Genomic DNA, 17,413 nt, shown 5'->3' with positions numbered 1-17,413 from the left:
TTTAAGCTCCCGCCAAAAACTCCAGTATTTTTACTTTTTTTGGTTTATTACCACGAATAATAAAGTTGGCCTTAATTAGGCGTTTTTACTACAAACTTTGGCAGGTTTTTAACTAAAGTAACGCATGATCTATAGTTAAGAGATGGTCACACTGAATCTACTACCCATAGATTAAACACATAATATTTGAGACTAGTACCGTACCTACAATTTGAATGTGCATCCCTACCATAGATTATACACTTATCCCTACATAGGTACCCATTGAAATACTGATTTGTGTTGAGATTGAAAAATATTTAGTGATCTCAAAATTTAACAATTACGTGTTGTTTTTCTTTGGATGTAACATGTGCATTTTATAATACGGAAACTTATCTTAAACATAACAGCTTTTTGAATTAGAAGAATACCATCATGTACAACGACGAGGAAGACAACGAGAGATATTTTAGTCCAGATTTACTTCATGTCGTTCGCAGTGAGTTTTGTTTGTAAATGATTTGCATGGCTCAGTTAGTGGTGTATTGTTCTAAAGTGTATTTTTATATGTTACATGTAGGTTTTGTTTCAGTTGCCACTATTTCAAATCTTGAACTAGCTCCGTACGGGATTAGGAGTGTACCCACAAAAACTGAAGATGGAATACCGATTAGAAAGCTTTACGTTACTAACTTACCACCCAAGGTAAAACTCTGGACTGTTATGATATAAAAACCGAACATTTAAAATTGTTTGCCGATATTACCATGCTAAGTGGACATAACAAGTGTATCTTTACTCAGGTAGAAATTGATGACGGTATTTACCAATTGTTTAAATGCTGGCTAAACTGTTCTTAATACAGGTGTATCGTAAATAACCTATTGGCTAAAAAAATATATAACCCAAAACAAAATGATTATGGTAAATTCAGTGTCAGTTTGTTTTGTTGAAAGTTCAGTTTAACCAAGTTTTAGATTGTAAAAAATAATTTTATTTAAAAATATCTTTAAAAGTAATTAATTATATATCTTTGTTTAATTTTTTTATATACTTCATTAAAAGGGTCTTAATATTTTTTTATGTATGACAGGAAAGTAAAGTATTCTCTATTTAACTAAGCGCTTTTGCTGCCAATCAATCTTTATTTATTTGCATACATATATGTCCTGCGTAAAAAGTTTTAAAATGAATGGGTATTATTAAATATTTTTTTGGTATTTATTATATAACCTACCAAAGTTTAAGAGTGAACCTTTACATTTTTGATACGAGCATGGTTTTGCAACTCACAACTTATTTGATTCAACGCTAAGTTGTTGTGGGAGCTTACGGACATTACAATGTGTATCCCTTTGTCAACTCTGTAATTGAACTACTGCCTAATGGTTTTAGCAAAATTATATTTAATGGCAGTGTTTTTGCAATTGTACTTCAGATGTATTAATAAGAAAATGATAAATATCAAGTTTAATTAGATACAAAACTAAATGTTAATTTTCTTTATTTCAGACAACCAGAACTGAATTATATGGGGTATTTGCCCAATATGGTCTCATTAAAAGCTGCTGGTTGAAAATGGGAGACAAGGGGCCAAATAAAACTCCAATACCTACATATGCATTTGTAACTTTTAGTAATCCAGCAGACGCTCATCAGTAGGTATTTTTAAAATGGTAAATTATTAGAGATCATAGATAGATGATTTTAAAAATAAATGTTTTTGCATTAAATATTGTTATATGCACGCTAAATAAGATATATCTATATTCTTAAACAACTGTTGTCAAACTATTCCCAAGTCTGCAATGCAGGACAATGACCTAAAGATAAAAGCAGAGTAACATTTTTTATTGTGTAGATGAGTGGATGGATGTGGATGTGACACATACATGAAAATTTAATTTGTTACTGATTTCTAAAACATAAGAAAATGTTTCATAATGTGCAACAGGCTTTATTGTATATTCTACTTGTAATTGACTGTTATAGTGAAATAAAAACATACTCCAATGCTTCGTTTGAAACTGTGTAGTAGTAAATTTAGTTCACTTGTTTTGAAGACTTCATTTAATCAGAAATCAAACTGATTAAAAATAAAATAACTTTGAGGTTAACATAAAAATATCAGCAGAGCTTCCATGATCTGATCTATTTTCTAAATACCAATCATTTCAGGTTAGATTTTTTTCAGTATGTCAAACAACATTATTTTATTGACAATTTATTATTTTTATTATAGAGCCCTTGAAGCACCTAGTCATGAAAAAATATTGAGGGGTCGAAACCTATATACGTCACCAGCAGACAGTTGGCATCAGCCAGTAGAGGATGCAGATGGTCGGGTCTGCTGGAAACCACGTTTTTCACGTACTAATGTTCGATCACGCTCTAGGTCAAAAGATTTAGATGAAGGTATTATTCTACTACTAGCTTCACAAAACAAATTTAAAATCCAATTCTTTAATTATCTTTAATTTTATTACTTTTAATTATTTTTAATTAAAGGATTTGATGTCAGACAAACAACGTAAGTTATAATGGATATAATTTTAGCAGGTACAAGCACCAAAATGTCCACCGTTGCCACTTTAGATTCATCAGAATCATCAGTAAGTAAATTGTATTTTTTTTTACAATATACACTGTATGTAGGTAATCTGGAAGCCTGAACATAAATTAATTACTAAACCCCGCTACGAACACTTAATTGTTTTCCATGAAGCGTAAGAAACAGTTTGTTGTGAAATTCTCATATTCATACTTCAATCAATATTATTGATCGAAGTATTCATGTGTTTTTTAGTGCTACTGTGTTATATACATATTACTACATCAATTTTGCTGTATCATCAATATTGATTGATTTTAAGCTAAGCAAAGATATTCAATACAGTTTACATAATGATTTTTATTACTTTAGTACACTCATATTACTTATGTTGTATTTTGTTTGTAGGATGAAGAAGATGTGAAGAGTTGCACCATATTAGATGTGTTAAATAGAGATTGTTTGACGCATATCCTAAATTATATCCCTATTAGGGACATAATATTATCTGAAAGGGTCAGTAAAGGTTGGCAGATTATGGTCCAAGAATATTTGGCAGGTGATAAGACATTACTCATTAATTTTTATTTAAAAACTAATGCAAAATTGGATACAAATATTGAAACATTAAACAAGCTCTCGTTTTTATAATAAAATTGACTCAGAAATAACAACGACATGTCTATTTAAAATTATCAGGATATGCCTAACCAAGTGTTATTACACTTTATAAATAAAATTAAAGCATTAATTGAATGTTTCATAGTTTGGCTTCATTAAGGTTTGGTGTTAAACCTGATCTATCTACTAATAAAAACACTGCTAGCTCTCTGCAGCATTATCAATGCTGGGTTTGCAACCTGTTGTGAAAAAAATCTGGTGTAATGGATTATGTATACATAATAAAATTAATTATAGTGATCACATTACATTTCCTGCATTGGCTACTATTTCATACTTAGTAAGCAAATAACTACAATTATAAGAGTCGTTCACTGTTAAGGACTTACATTGTGTAAATGAAAATGAAAACAGTAGAGTTCATTAATTTGTGTCATAGTAGACAATAGGGGCGCGTTGTTCTGTTCACTTAATATTTAACACTAAATGTGAACTCTGTGGCTGATGGCCGCTGAGGCCAAAAAGTTTTCGATTGGCGACCGAGTATCGAAAGACGTAGCGTAGGTAGCCCTCACACAAGGTGGACCGATGAACTATTGAGGTCGTTGTGGGAAGGCTTTTGTCCAGCAGTGGACGTCTGTGGGCTGATAGATAGATAGAAGTGAACTCTAAAGCTGAAGTCGTCGTGGCCTAAAAGATAAGACGTCCGGTGCATTCGTATGTAGCGATGCACCTGTGTTCAAATCTCGCAGGCAGGTACCAATTTTCCTAATGAAATACGTACTTAACAAATGTTTACGATTGACTTCCACGGTGAAGGAATAGCATCGTGTAATAAAAATCAAAATACCCGCAAAATTATAATTTGCGTAATTACTGGTGGTGGTAGGACCTCTTGTGAGTCCTCACAGTTACATGCCACCACCCTGCCTATTTCTGCCGTGAAGCAGTAACGCGTTTCGGTTTGAAGGGTGGGGCAGCCGTTGTAAACTATACTGAGACATTAGAACTTATATCTCAAGAAGGGTGGCTCATTTACGTTGTAGATCTCTATGGGCTCTAGTAAGCACTTAACACCAGGTGGGCTTGTGAGCTCGTCCACCCATGTAAGCAATAAAAAAAAAGCTAAATTTAATAAAAATTTTTGTTTGATTTAAGATGAATTTTAGTAATATTTAAAAACAGACAAATATGTTTAGTGGAATCCGGTGATTTAATGCGTATGTCGGTCGGGTCTAATGAGATTGCGAGGTAGCTGAATACGCTGTGTGCGTGTAATCAATAAAAAAAAAGGTATGAGTTGGAAGTAGTAATAATTTTTTTTTGCTTAGATGGGTGGGTGAGCTCACAGCCCACCTGGTGTTAAGTGGTTATTGGAGCCCATAGACATCCACAACGTAAATGCGCCACCCAACTTGAGATATAAGTTCTAAGGTCTAATAAGGCGGGGGTGTGTGTGGGGAGTGCAGGCGTGCGCGTGCTGAAGACGTCGTGGTGGCAGGCGGAGGCGGCTCGGCTGACGACGGCGGTGCTGCGGCGGGTGCTGGCGCGCGTGGGCGACTCGCTGCTGGCGCTGCACATCGACCACCACTGGTCGGCGCTCAACGACCGCACGGCGCACTCCATCGCCAGGTTCTGTCCCAAGCTCGAGGAGCTCAAGGTGCGTCCTACGGTTTCGAACAATATTACCTATGCTCTTTAACAATTTTGTCTATACTAATACATATTAATATCTATACAAATCACAACATAGTATAAAACAAAGTCGCTTTCTCTGTCTCTCCTCCTCCTTGCGTCGGTTTCCTCATTACTGAGGGTCGTGGTCATGGCCTTGAAACAGATTGTTTTTTATAGTGCACCGCCATCTGTTCCTATCTGCAGCTGAGTGCAGAGCATCGTGCACTGTGGTATCCAGGGCTGCACGAATCTGGTCCGTCCAACGGGTCGGGTTCCTGCCTCTTGGTCGCTTGCCCTCGACCTTTCCAGTGACCATCAATTTCTCTAAGTTGTCACTGTCTTTCCTTGCGATGTGGCCAAAGTATTCAAGAATCCTTCGCATACAAATGGTGGAGAGTCTAGTCCGGATCTTCAACTGAGCTAGGATGGATACATTGGTGCTGCGTGCGGTCCAGGGAATACCCAACATCCTCCTCCAGCACCACATTTCGAAGGCATCAATCCGATTGCGGTCAGCTTTCTTTATAGTCCATGTCTCTGCTCCGTATATGAATATTCAAAACACTAGTGTGCGGACTAGGTTGCTCTTGGTGTTCAGAGAGATATTTTTGTCCTTCCATATTTTGTCCAGCTGAGACATGGCACCTTTTGCCATCCCAATCCGTCTGCAAATTTCCGGTTCACAAGAGCCATTGTTGCTGATGTTGGAGCCCAGGTAAACAAAGTTGTCCGTTACTTCTAAATTAAGTGTACCGCTGAGCTCCAGTCTGCCTGTGCGATCAACGATCATGACCTTTGTTTTAGATCTGTTTATCGCGAGTCCGAGGTCTTTGCTAATGCGCTCCATCCTGTCCAAGAACTTGCCCATCTCGATTTCGCTGGCTGCCAGGAGAGTGGTGTCGTCAGCGTAGCGTAAGTTAGAGATTTTACAGCCTCCGACGGTAATACCACCATCCCATCCATCGCATGTTTTCCTGACGATGTATTCGCCGTAAATATTGAACAGGATGGGTGACAGGATGCAGCCCTGCCGCACGCCCTTGTGAAATTTGAACGAGTCAGATGCAGTCCTATCGATTCTCACTACTCCCTGGCTGTTGTAGTATAATGACTGAAGGAGTGCAGTAAGGTGGCGAGGGACCCCCAACTCTGTGAGGACATCCCACAAGCAGTTCCAGTCAACACAGTCAAAAGCCTTACTATAGTCAACGAAACACATGATGACCGGCGTGTCGAATTCGTAGCACTTTTCCACAATCTGTCTCACGTTCAGTATTTGCTCCCTCGTGCCCTTGCCTTTTACAAATCCAGCTTGTTCCTGCGGGATCTGCCAGTCCAAATAGTAACGAATCCTGCTGTTTATTACATGCAAAAGAATTTTGCTAGCGTGAGAGATGAGGGCCAGGGTGCGGTAATTATCACATTTTCTAGTTGAACCTTTCTTGTGCAGTGGGATAATTACAGACCGCGTCCAGTTTTTGGGCCATTCACCGTTTTTCCATACGTGATTGCAAATCTTATGGAGTACGTCCAAGCCATTGTCACCAAGAGCCTTGAGGATCTCCGATGTGATATCGTCAGGTCCGGGAGCCTTCTTTGATTTGAGCCGGTCGATTGCACCCGTTACCTCTGATCTCAGGATATTAGGCTCCAATTCAAGATCTTTCAAGTCGAACCGGCTTTCGGTAGATTCATGGGGAGCTTTATAGAGTTGCTCACAGTAGCCACGCCAGCGTTCCGTGATTTCGTGCAGTTCATGCAGTAGTCGTCCTTCAGAGTTTTCTATGACCCAAGATTTGGGCTTGGATTTTCTACTTAGCAGACGGACTTTCTTGAACAGATCTGAAGTTTGCAGCTTTAGCGCGTGTGATTCCACCTCTTGACATATGCCCATAATAAATTTATTTTTGTCTCTGCGGCATTCTCTTTGGACTGCTTTACAAATCTCAGAGTATTCCCTACGTATCTCGGGATTCTGTAGGCCTCTGACTTTGACATCTTTTCTGCGCTGGATTAGGCTCCATGTTTGGTCTGTTATCCATGTGGATCTCCTGGGATCTTTTTCTCTTTGAGAGGTAACATCTTCAAGGGCATCATTTATTTTACTTTCCAGATTCATCCACATACATTCTGCATCCTCCGTCAGTGATAAAGGGGATTTGGCAAGCTTTGTTTCAATCAAATTCCGAAAATGAGCTTCTTCTATTGGATTTAGTGATCTAGGTTTGAGTCGTGAGTTTTGGTGGACAGCTTTAAGCCGGAGGGAGAAGAAGGCGACGAGCAGTGTGTGATCAGAACCACATTCGGCCCCAGGAAAGGTCTTTACATTTTTTACGGAAGATCTCCAGCGCTTGTCCACTAATACATAGTCTATCTGGTTTCTGAATCGATCGCCAGGAGATCTCCATGTGTACAGTCGCCTCTTATGGTGCTGAAACATTGTATTCGTAATACTCAGACTTCTACCAATACAGAACTCCGCAAGCCTTTGTCCACGTTCGTTTCTAGTGCCCAGACTAGTTTCTGTCTCTATGTATGCTTAAATCTTTAAAACTACGCAACGGATTTTGATGCGTTTTTTTTTATAAATAGAGTGATTGTAGAGGAAGGTTTATATGTATAATAACATCCATTAAATAGTGGAGAAATCAATAATAAATTACAGTTTCCGAAGCGAAGCGAGGCCGGGTCGCTAGTTACATTATAAAGAGGAAAGATTTGTTTGTTTGTTTGTATTGAATAGGCTCCGAAACTACTGAACCGATTTGAAAAATTATTTCACTGTTTGAAAGCTACGCTATTCCAGAGTGACATAGGCTATAATCCTTTTGAAAAAAATTAAGGATCCTTACTAAAAATCCAATAATGCAATCCAAGGTGTAAAAAAAAATACATGAAATATTCTTTACATCGCGCGCCCTGCGAAAACTATTGATGATAGAATAAAATAATGAACTACGACTTTGTAGAACACATAGTTGTGCCGCAATAAATGTTCTTTTATTTAAAAAAAAAAAAAAAAAAACAACGTCAAATATCCTTGAAATTTTTGTTAAAGACCCGAGCGGAGTCGTAGCGGGCCGCTAGTTGTTAATATTGCCAGTTCAATATATTCATGCCTTATTGTGTTTTATTTATTTATTGCATATACGCCGACGAGCTCACAGCCCACCTACTTAAGTGGTTACCGGTGCCCGTAGACATCTACAACATAAATGCCGCCATACACCTTGAGATATGAATTCTAAGGTCTCAGTATAGTTACAACGGCTGCTCCACCCTTCAAACCGAAACGCATTACTGCTTCACGGCAGAAATTAGCGGGATGGTGGTACCTACCCGTGCGGACTCACAAAAGGTCCCACCACCAGTAATCACGCAAATTATAATTTTGCGGGTTTGATTTTTTTATTACACCGAGTTATTCCTTCACCGTGGAAGTCAATCGTGAACATTTGTTAAATACGTAAATAATTGTAAAATTCGGCGGGATTCGAACACCGGTTCAACGCTAGATATGAATGCACCGGACGACTTATCCTCTGTGTGTAAAAAAAATTCTTTATTTTATATGTTTAGCAATGTCTCATGCTACCTATTAAGCATAAATTATGCCAAATCAGAACCTCGCCTGTATTGATTTATATATAATTTGATTAATGTAAAATTATAATTGGTAATTCAATATAATAATATATAATAATAAATATGTAAATTTTAATATTTTATAAAAGATACATAATATTATAGTACAGATAGGTGCAATATAGTTTTTAAAGAATATAAGTTTTAATGTTCTAAAAGTGAATTACTCGTTTATGTATAACTTAAACTTTCTTTTAATTATGCGCTATACAGACTTTGTCTCTGTCATGTTTCAGATCGTCGGTATGCATACAAAAAATTGGAACCCCCTTCTGTACGGATGTAAAAAACTGAAGAATTTATCATTTATTTCTTGCAACAAGGTAATTATAAATATGAATTTATAAAATGAACACCTAAATCTATCTATCTATCTATATATATATAAAAATGAATTGCTGTTCGTTAGTCTCGCGAAAACTCGAGAACGGCTGGACCGATTTGGCTAATTTCCAATTATTTGTGGAAGTCCAGAGAAGGTTTAAAAGGTAGAGATAAATATTAAAAAGCTCGGAAATAAATAAAAATAACAAATTTGTTTTTTCTTTAATGTCGGACGGATTCCTTTTGTTTGTTTTAAGTTTATTTTATACAAAAGTTTAGGTCTTTTATTTATCGATTGAGGCACTACGAAGTTTGCCGGGTCAGAGCTAGCTAACAAAATTAAAGAGAAAATGTAATATACAAAATTGTACTTAAGTAGTTGAATGAGTAAGGTGTATTTTCTATGTTCGAACCCTCAGACACAGACAGCCCACTGAGTTTCTGTCCGGATCTTCTCAGTGGGTCGCGTTTCCGATGCGGTGGTAGATTCTGCGAAGCACAGCTCTTGCTAGGGTTCGTGTTAGCAACGTCATCAGGTTTGAGTCCCGTGAGTTCACCTACTAGTTAAGGCGACGCTGATATAGCCTCTCAAGGTTATCAGCTTAGGTAGGAAAAAAAAAACCATGTTCGTACACTGACATCTTGAACGTGTTGCAGTTGACGGACTCGAGCCTGGTGCATCTGGCGCACGTGGACTCCTGCATCGAGAAGATCACCGTGGCCAACAACACGCACGTGACGGGACTGTTCCTCACGGGCGCCGCCCCGCCGCAGCTGAGCTCGCTGTCCTTCTACAACTGCTACAGCCTCCAGGGGACGGTCCTAAGCGCCGCTATGGACTCCCTACCGAACCTGACCACCTTGAAACTGGACTTGTGCCCAGCGGCCATGTGGAAAATCGTACCCATGATCTTAAAGACCCTGTCCAAACTCGTGGAGCTGTCTCTAAGCGAGTACATGTCGAGCGAGGTGTGCTTCACGTCCCAGAGCAGTGATGAATTCTGTGAAGCCCTCACCGGTCTCACTGAGCTGCGGAGATTGAACTTGAGCAGAAATATACACATTACTAATGCAGTGCTCAAGCAGATCGGGCAAACGTGTCATAAGTTGGAGTACCTCAACGTATCAAGTTGCAATTCCAGAAAAAACTTCCCTCAACCGGGTACGTATCAGTACTTGTTTCGTATGAAAAATACGGAAAAAATACATTTCTTTTATTCAATACAAACCAATAGTAATTTATAAAATACCAGCTGACCCGGTAGACTTCGTAGTGCCTCAATCGATAAATAAAAGACCTAAACTATTGTATAAAATAAACTTAAAACAAACAAAAGGAATCCGTCCGACGGGGGACACATCAAAGGAAAAATAAAATTGTTATTTTTATTTAATTCCGAACATTTTGATTCATTCATCTACCTTTTAAACCTTCTCTGGACTTCCGCAAATAATTCAAGACCAAAATTAACCAAATTGGTCCAGCCGTTCTCGAGGTTTAGCGAGACTAACGAACAGCAATTCATTTTTATATACCTAGTCAGGTCATAAATTCTGTCACATGTTTAATATAAAATAATTGAAACAAGTTTATTCATTATGTAACCATTCATATACCAAAATGAACTTAACAAACCATAGATTCTTATGACACTAAAGTATATTCAAAACGACCTCCGTGATTTTGAATACAGGCCTTCAATCTGCGCGGCTAGTCGTCTATCGCAGCACGAACGAGGTCCATGTCAATATCGGCGGCTGCCTTAATCAAGGATGTCTTGAGTGACTCCAAATTGGGATGAGGCTTTGAGCACGCCTTTTCCTCCAAGTGTTGCCATATCTTGTAATCTAACGGATTCAAATCTGGACTGGAGGAGGGCCAGTCTTCGTGCCGGATGAAGTCGATTTCACGCGCCGCCAGCCAGTCTTGTGTGCTCTTCGCTCTATGAGCTGGCGCCGAATGTTGTTGGAATACCCAGTGCCTGTTATTGAACATGGTATGAGAAACAGGTTCCGCAAGGTTCGTCAGGACTGTATTTTGATACACAACTGCATTCGTTTTTACACCTTTCTCACAAAAATGTACCTCTGTTAAGCCCCAATAAGAAACTCCCAACCATACCATGAGCGAGGATGGAAAATGACCTCGTTGGACACGCGGAATACGGTTGCGCGCTTCTTCACTACTGTGTGCGTACACCTTATCATTTTGTTTGTTGTAGCTCTCTTCTACGGTAAAAATTTTTTCATCCGAAAAAATAATTTCCCGATATTTTTTTCCCGCGTACCGCTTCAACAAAGCGCGGAATCTCTTCAGTCTCAGGTCCATTAGACGAGCATTCAAACGATGTCCTGTTTTTCTTCGATATGCCCGAAGCCCTAAGTCTTCATTTAACACCCTTTTCACCGTGGTTCTGCTTAACCCCATCTGAAGGGCCAACAGTTTCTGCTTACGTTTGGGATTTCTTTGAATTCGCGCCTTCACATCTTTTATCACTGCTGGAGTCCTAACAGACCGAGGGCGACCACTTCTTGACCTGTCATCTACACTAGAGTCTTCATTGTATCGTTTGATGGTACGATAAACGAATCTTTTGGTTATATTCAAATTTTTCAGTATGTTAAAAATTTGAATTGGCGCGCAACCGCAACGATGCAACGCAATAACTGCAACACGGTCTTCTTTAAGCGTCCACTCCATATTTAAAAATGAGTAAAATTCTAAAAGTATACATTTTTATTTTCATGAACAATTCGAAATTCGAATTCAATAAACTTTTTTGTGGCCAGCATTCTAAAAGAAAAGTTTTTACTGTGTGACAATACTTATGACCTGACTAGGTATATAGATTAAGTTTGGTAGAGAGCGAGCTTCCCTAGATGACGATGAGGTCCGTTGTTATTGCAGGAGTGAGCGACGAAGGTCTGGCGGCGCTGTGGGCGGGGTGCCGGCGACTGCGCGAACTCGACGTGTCGTACCTGGCGGGGCTGGGCGGCGCCGGGCTGGCGGGGCAGGGCGGCGCCGCGCGGCTGCGTCGGTTCACGGCGCGCGGCAACCCCGCCCTGTCCGCCGCCGGGCCCGCTGCGCTGCTCGCCTCCGCGCCCTGTCTGCAGGTAACCCTTCGTGCACCACCAGTGGCATGTAAACCGGCCACAAATCTGTTGTATAAAGGCGGCGTCACCCGAGACAACGCTGCGCAGGCAACCCGAAAGCACATGACGTTAGCAACATTACATATATTCTCAGATTAATAAATGGCCTAAAGGTCTAAATCAGATTAATAAACAAAAATAACACATGATATTGAAAAAAGAAATTATTATACTAGCTTTAGAATTGCTAATCAGTTATTCGTGTCTTTTAAATTACTTTTTTTTTATTTCTCCTTATAACAATTATAATGAGTACATTGAGCAAAGTGCCTATTTGTTAAAAAAGGATTTGGTTAGACGGATGGAAATACATTTTTTTTAAGTGATTTTATGACCTGGTAACTAAGACCAGTCATGTCTTATTTTAATTTATATTCTTATTTTTATGAAAAATGATAATATGGAGTGAAATGAAATGAAAATAATTAATTTGAGACGTTAATCAACTGCGATGAAATTAAATGAAATGAGATGATATGGAATGAAATATAATCTTAGTAAAATGGTGGTCATTTACTAAGATTTTTTCAGTGGACTTTTTGGAGGATCCCGAGAAGTTGCATCCAGCGGCTTTGTTTCATTTTCCCACATTTTTGCACTTTCACAGATATTAAACAGTTAATAAATCACCGTTATTACACATTTAAACCTGAAGAAACACTAAATAGACAAAATAAAACAAATCACACAACGTCACTCCTCGCGCTCCCGCCAAAAAGTCCGATGGAAATACATATTTGAATGTGTGGCCAGCCTAATTTTTTACTACGAATCATATTATTATTGCAGAACCTTGCTTAAAACATAATTCAAGGGTTGGCAGAAAAATAGTTTTATATGTTATGTTTAAGTACTCTGTGCTCCGAAACTGTTACTTGTAGGACACTGTATATTAAGGTAATCTATATATTAATACGTGAAGCAAAAACGTTGTATCCCTCTTTACGAAAATTGCGCGGACGGAGGAGTATGAAATTTTCCACACTTATAGAGAATATAGAGAAGAAGTGCACAATGCTAATATTTTTTTTAAATAATGCATAAAAGATACATTAAATCAATAAAGAAAACATTACACACACTACATACCGTGTATTTGACGCACACACGCATGCATACTATTTATTGTCAAACTTTTGTTCTTGACGTCTGTTGTCAAATTGAGAATAGATTAAATATTGTTTGTCTTTATTAATATTTTTTATAGTGTAGCCTTGGCGAAATTTGTGATTATAGAAGTATAAAATACAATCATAATAGTGTACAAACTTAGAATTCCAATTAATTATAGTCGAATTTCGACTACTGCGGGACCTCTAGTAATAATAAATGTATTAGTGCATTTCAAACTAAATCAAACATATGACAGAAATTTACTAATACTTTTGTAAAAGTTGATCAATTTTTATTAAATATATGGAATCCATCTCTTGGGTGCCGCACCTTACATATCAGATATCAAGGCCCAGTCCATAGCTTGTAACACCCACACCTATATATAGCCCACTGAGTTTCTCGCCGGATCTTCTCAGTGGGTCGCGTTTCCGATCTGGTAGTAGATTCTACGAAGCACGGCTCTTGCTAGGGTTCGTGTTAGCGACGTCGTCAGGTTTGAGCCCCGTGAGCTCACCTACTAGTTAAGGTTACGCTGATATAGCCTCTTAATTCTTAATTATTCAATATTGATTCTGTTTTTCGTTACCTATTATGATTCTTATTAAGTTGAGTTCAGCTGTGTTAATTTAAACTGGAAATAGCACAATTCACGATTTACTATTTTATGTAATCTTAGAGAAACTTCACGGCAGTATTTGTGGGCTTTTGGTTTCTGTAGATCTTCATTAATCAATCTCTAAATAATTAAAATCTAAAATGTATCGCAACATTACGATTGTAAATTACGCTAATATACTTTTTGTCATGAATTAATCCACAAAACCATTAAAAAAAAGCGCCTAAACAGTTCGATGCTCACCCGCCCTCCCGCTGCCGCCTCAATTAATTATGAACCGTTCAATTTTTTAAATTAAATTAAATTCATAGGAGATGGATCTGTGCGGTTGCGACGGAGTGTCCGAAGAAATAGTGGAGGCCGCAGTGAACGCCCTGGCGCTGAACCCGCGACACCTGCTCCTGCGGCTCGCGGGCACCGGCGCCGCGCAGGCACAGGTATCCAGCGCACGCCTCTCTGTATCACAATCACCAACCACAAACAACTACTCACATATTTTCGTATATGGCAATTTTGATGTTAAAGTTATGACATATAAATATCCTTAATCAAACATTGAAAATATAGGCATATATTAACCACTCACCGTCAGGTAGACCTTATGCTCGTCGGTTTATATGGGCAATAAAAATAAAAACAAATATATTTCGATTATAATATATGTGTGTATGTTCCATCAAAACCCTATAACTTTTCCAAGCCGATGAACTCTTTGTATATATCTAAAGAAATGCAAACAAAACAAACAAAAATGGAGTAAATGTGATTAAATATTGGTTATTAATATTTGAGGTTATTTTAATCATAGTATAATGATTTAAAAAAATACAAAAAAATAAATACGGTGTGGAATATTTGAAGTTACGGTGTGTGTGACCGCCAACAGGAGGAGCTGCCGAAGCACAGGCTGCTGACGGTGAACGTGGCGGACGACCTGTGCAACCCCAACATGAGGCCGGACTTCGTGGACCGCATATTCGGGAACGACTCCGACGAGTCCTTCGACGACCTCTACGACCACGACGATTTCGAGGACCTGTTCGGTTCGGGTGAGTCGCGGTTTATTTATTTAAACACGTTGCACGTGGGACGCTCACACCGATACATTGTCTGAAGTCGTCGTGGCCTAAAAGATAAGACGTCCGGTGCATTCGTGTTGAAGCGATGCACCGGTGTTCGAATCCCGCAGGCGGGTACCAATTTTTCCAATGAAATACGTACTCAACAAATGTTCACGATTGACTTCCGCGGTGAAGGAATAACGTCTTGTAATAAAAATCAAACCCGCAAAATTATAATTTGCGTAATTACTGGTGGTAGGACCTCTTGTGAGTACGCGCGGGTAGGTACCACCACTCTGCCTATTTCTGCCGTGAAGCAGTAATGCGTTTCGGTTTGAAGGGCGGGGCAGCCGTTGTAACTATACATGAGACCTTAGAACTTGTATCTCAAGATGGAAGGCGCATTTACGTTGTAGATGTCTATGGGCTCCAGTAATCACTTAACACCAAGTGGGCTTGTGAGCTCGTCCTCCCATCTAAGCAATAAATAAATAAAAAACTCGAATAAGTATCAAAACTCTAAGCAATGTGTCTTCAAATTACGTTACAAATAAGAGTACATGTCATTTCGAATGGTTTTTTAGTATTGTACCGTAGTCCGTCTCGCAGTCATCACTTCCATTTCGATGAACTGGCTTTTATTAGCTTTAACTGTATCTATCCACCTGTGTAACTAGTTTAATCAAATCTTTCAACTTCATTATCGTCGACTTCAAAACATCTCTTATTAACATCAATCAAAATTTGCAGACGTATCAAAGAACGATGACAAGGGTGAGGATAAAAAAAAAAACGAGTATTTGATTTTTATAATTGGCTCAACGTTAAAATGTGTTGTTATAGTTTTTAAAATGTTATATTTATACAATAATTAATAACGAATGCAAATATCGAAACCACTAAACAGGAATAAATTAAATAAATAATAACATTTCAATTGCAGACGAGGAAATATTCTTAGAGGACGAGCTAGACGAGTACGAGCAGATCTTCGCGTACGGAATCGACGTCCCCGACATACTCATATAGACTCCAACTGCCCACACACACGTTATTAATTCACATCTATCGGAATTATTCATCGAATATGGCAGTTTTATTTATAATTAGTTGTTTAATTTAAACACAGTTTACCATAGTCCATTTTCATGTAACAATAACGTTTTTTTCTTATCCTTTTGTTTCATTTTTTTTTCTTAATTTTAATCTGGTATCTTTTATATGGAGTTTCTGTGTTTTTTTAGCTCTGATATACTCTGTTTTTATTTAAATTACAAATATAGAGTAACTAATATTCAGAATGAATGAAAATTAATCATCACTGTAATCTGTGCTCCAATATCAATTAACCTCTTCAGAGACATTGGCTTATTTGTGTACAATTAGTTTTTGTTTATAAATGTGGCCATCATACTTTGTAATGAATATTCACTTTTTTTTTTACTTATTGAATTGTTTTCAATATAAAATAAACAAACCACAATAAAGAATAAAAAAAATTCATGTTTTTTGTACTTTAAAAAATTCGTCCCTAAAAAGGTTAATAAAACATTGAAATTAAGTAACTTAATTGTATACGCTATATTTATCTGATGTTACTATTGATCATCATATTGCTAATTAAAGTCTGAAACAATGTGATAAAAAAATACAGCAGTAATTTAATTTTAACGACTGTTACATAATGGTCAATAATTATAAAATTTATTCAACTTTGTTGTTCATTTAACATAGTTCACAAAATATATTACAAAAATTTAATGAAGTTATTTAGTTGGCGCGAGGAATATTAAACTTTACTTGTCACACTTACTATTGAATCATTTACTTGTTGTGCAAATAGAAATTACTAAACTCATATGAAAATACTTAGCTTTAATACATAATAATGAATTAAATAGAATTGCTACACATAGGGTGTTGATTAGTTTATATTTTAGAATTATAAAAATATCTTCACGGAAATGTGATATTTTGATTAATCTGTTAATTTTTTTTTCTTTTGCAATGATTATCTTTTGTCTGATGAATTTCTTTTTTCGCTTTGCATGCATTACTAAGAAATCATACTGAATATATCATTATTCAAAGCATTGTCATCTGTTAGAATCGAAATATTTTATTTTTTCATTCATTTAGATTAAAATGTTTGTTTGTGGTTTTAATGCTTTTTCTAATATATTTTTTATAAGTTATTCCTACGTTTTTTGAGAACACAAAACTTAATCAAAGCATTGATTTTATTTCTTTACGTTAATGGAGAGTTTAATTTAAAAAGTCGCAATCAAAGGCCCTGTGTAAATATTTTTTTAGATTTGATTTGCTATTAATATTAGTTGAAAGTTTCCTGATGTAAGAGATATTTTGTAAACTGCACAATGTGTTTATACAAGTGATATGCGTTGTTTTGTGATTTGAGTTTCACGTTACATTTCATTTATATCATCATTCATTTACTTAACTTGATTTTTATTAAAAACACTTAGAATTGTTGTGTTCCGAGAGAAATGTGATGTTACTTCAATTTTTTGTGATATACTTTTTTTCATTTTGAGAACCATGTTACGCTTGATTTTTTTTAAATATAATTAAGCGTATTTTTAAAACCTTCAAAATACATTGTGTCTTCAACATCAACTTGTGTATTATTTAATAATAATATGTTTA

The 17,413-nt window shown here is 37.2% G+C and overlaps 1 protein-coding gene across 4 annotated transcripts; it reads left to right on the top strand.

Moving 5' to 3' along the window:
* The first annotated feature begins 211 nt into the window (after positions 1 to 211).
* LOC114252974 (putative RNA-binding protein EEED8.10) lies at positions 212 to 17,383 on the top strand. Of its 4 annotated transcripts, none has more exons than XM_089736510.1 (13): positions 212 to 481; positions 575 to 687; positions 1,495 to 1,640; positions 2,225 to 2,397; positions 2,542 to 2,594; positions 2,942 to 3,092; positions 4,624 to 4,814; positions 8,713 to 8,799; positions 9,458 to 9,962; positions 11,709 to 11,914; positions 13,997 to 14,122; positions 14,572 to 14,734; positions 15,690 to 17,383. In XM_089736510.1, exons 1-13 carry the CDS (start codon positions 418 to 420, stop codon positions 15,773 to 15,775), a joined length of 2,064 nt encoding a protein of 687 aa, XP_089592636.1. In that variant the 5' UTR covers positions 212 to 417; the 3' UTR covers positions 15,776 to 17,383. The 4 variants fall into 4 exon arrangements, with proteins under 4 accessions (XP_089592636.1, XP_089592635.1, XP_089592633.1 ...); XM_089736509.1 differs by having other exon boundaries at positions 2,539 to 2,594; XM_089736507.1 differs by having other exon boundaries at positions 237 to 481; positions 563 to 687.
* The last annotated feature ends 30 nt before the right edge of the window (positions 17,384 to 17,413 follow it).

Source organism: Bombyx mandarina, chromosome 21 (assembly GCF_030267445.1).
Source record: "Bombyx mandarina strain Sakado chromosome 21, ASM3026744v2".
Taxonomy (NCBI): Eukaryota; Metazoa; Arthropoda; class Insecta; order Lepidoptera; family Bombycidae; genus Bombyx; species Bombyx mandarina.
This window is presented reverse-complemented; position numbering and strand designations above follow the sequence as displayed.

Excerpts from the sequence above, each read along its gene's own strand:
- LOC114252974 (XM_089736506.1), top strand. The coding sequence starts at position 418 with ATGTACAACGACGAGGAAGACAACGAGAGATATTTTAGTCCAGATTTA. Across the intron at positions 3,093-4,623 it reads GGTCCAAGAATATTTGGCAG|GCGTGCGCGTGCTGAAGACG; the intron begins GTGATAAGACAT and ends TGGGGAGTGCAG. Across the intron at positions 4,815-8,712 it reads CCAAGCTCGAGGAGCTCAAG|ATCGTCGGTATGCATACAAA; the intron begins GTGCGTCCTACG and ends GTCATGTTTCAG.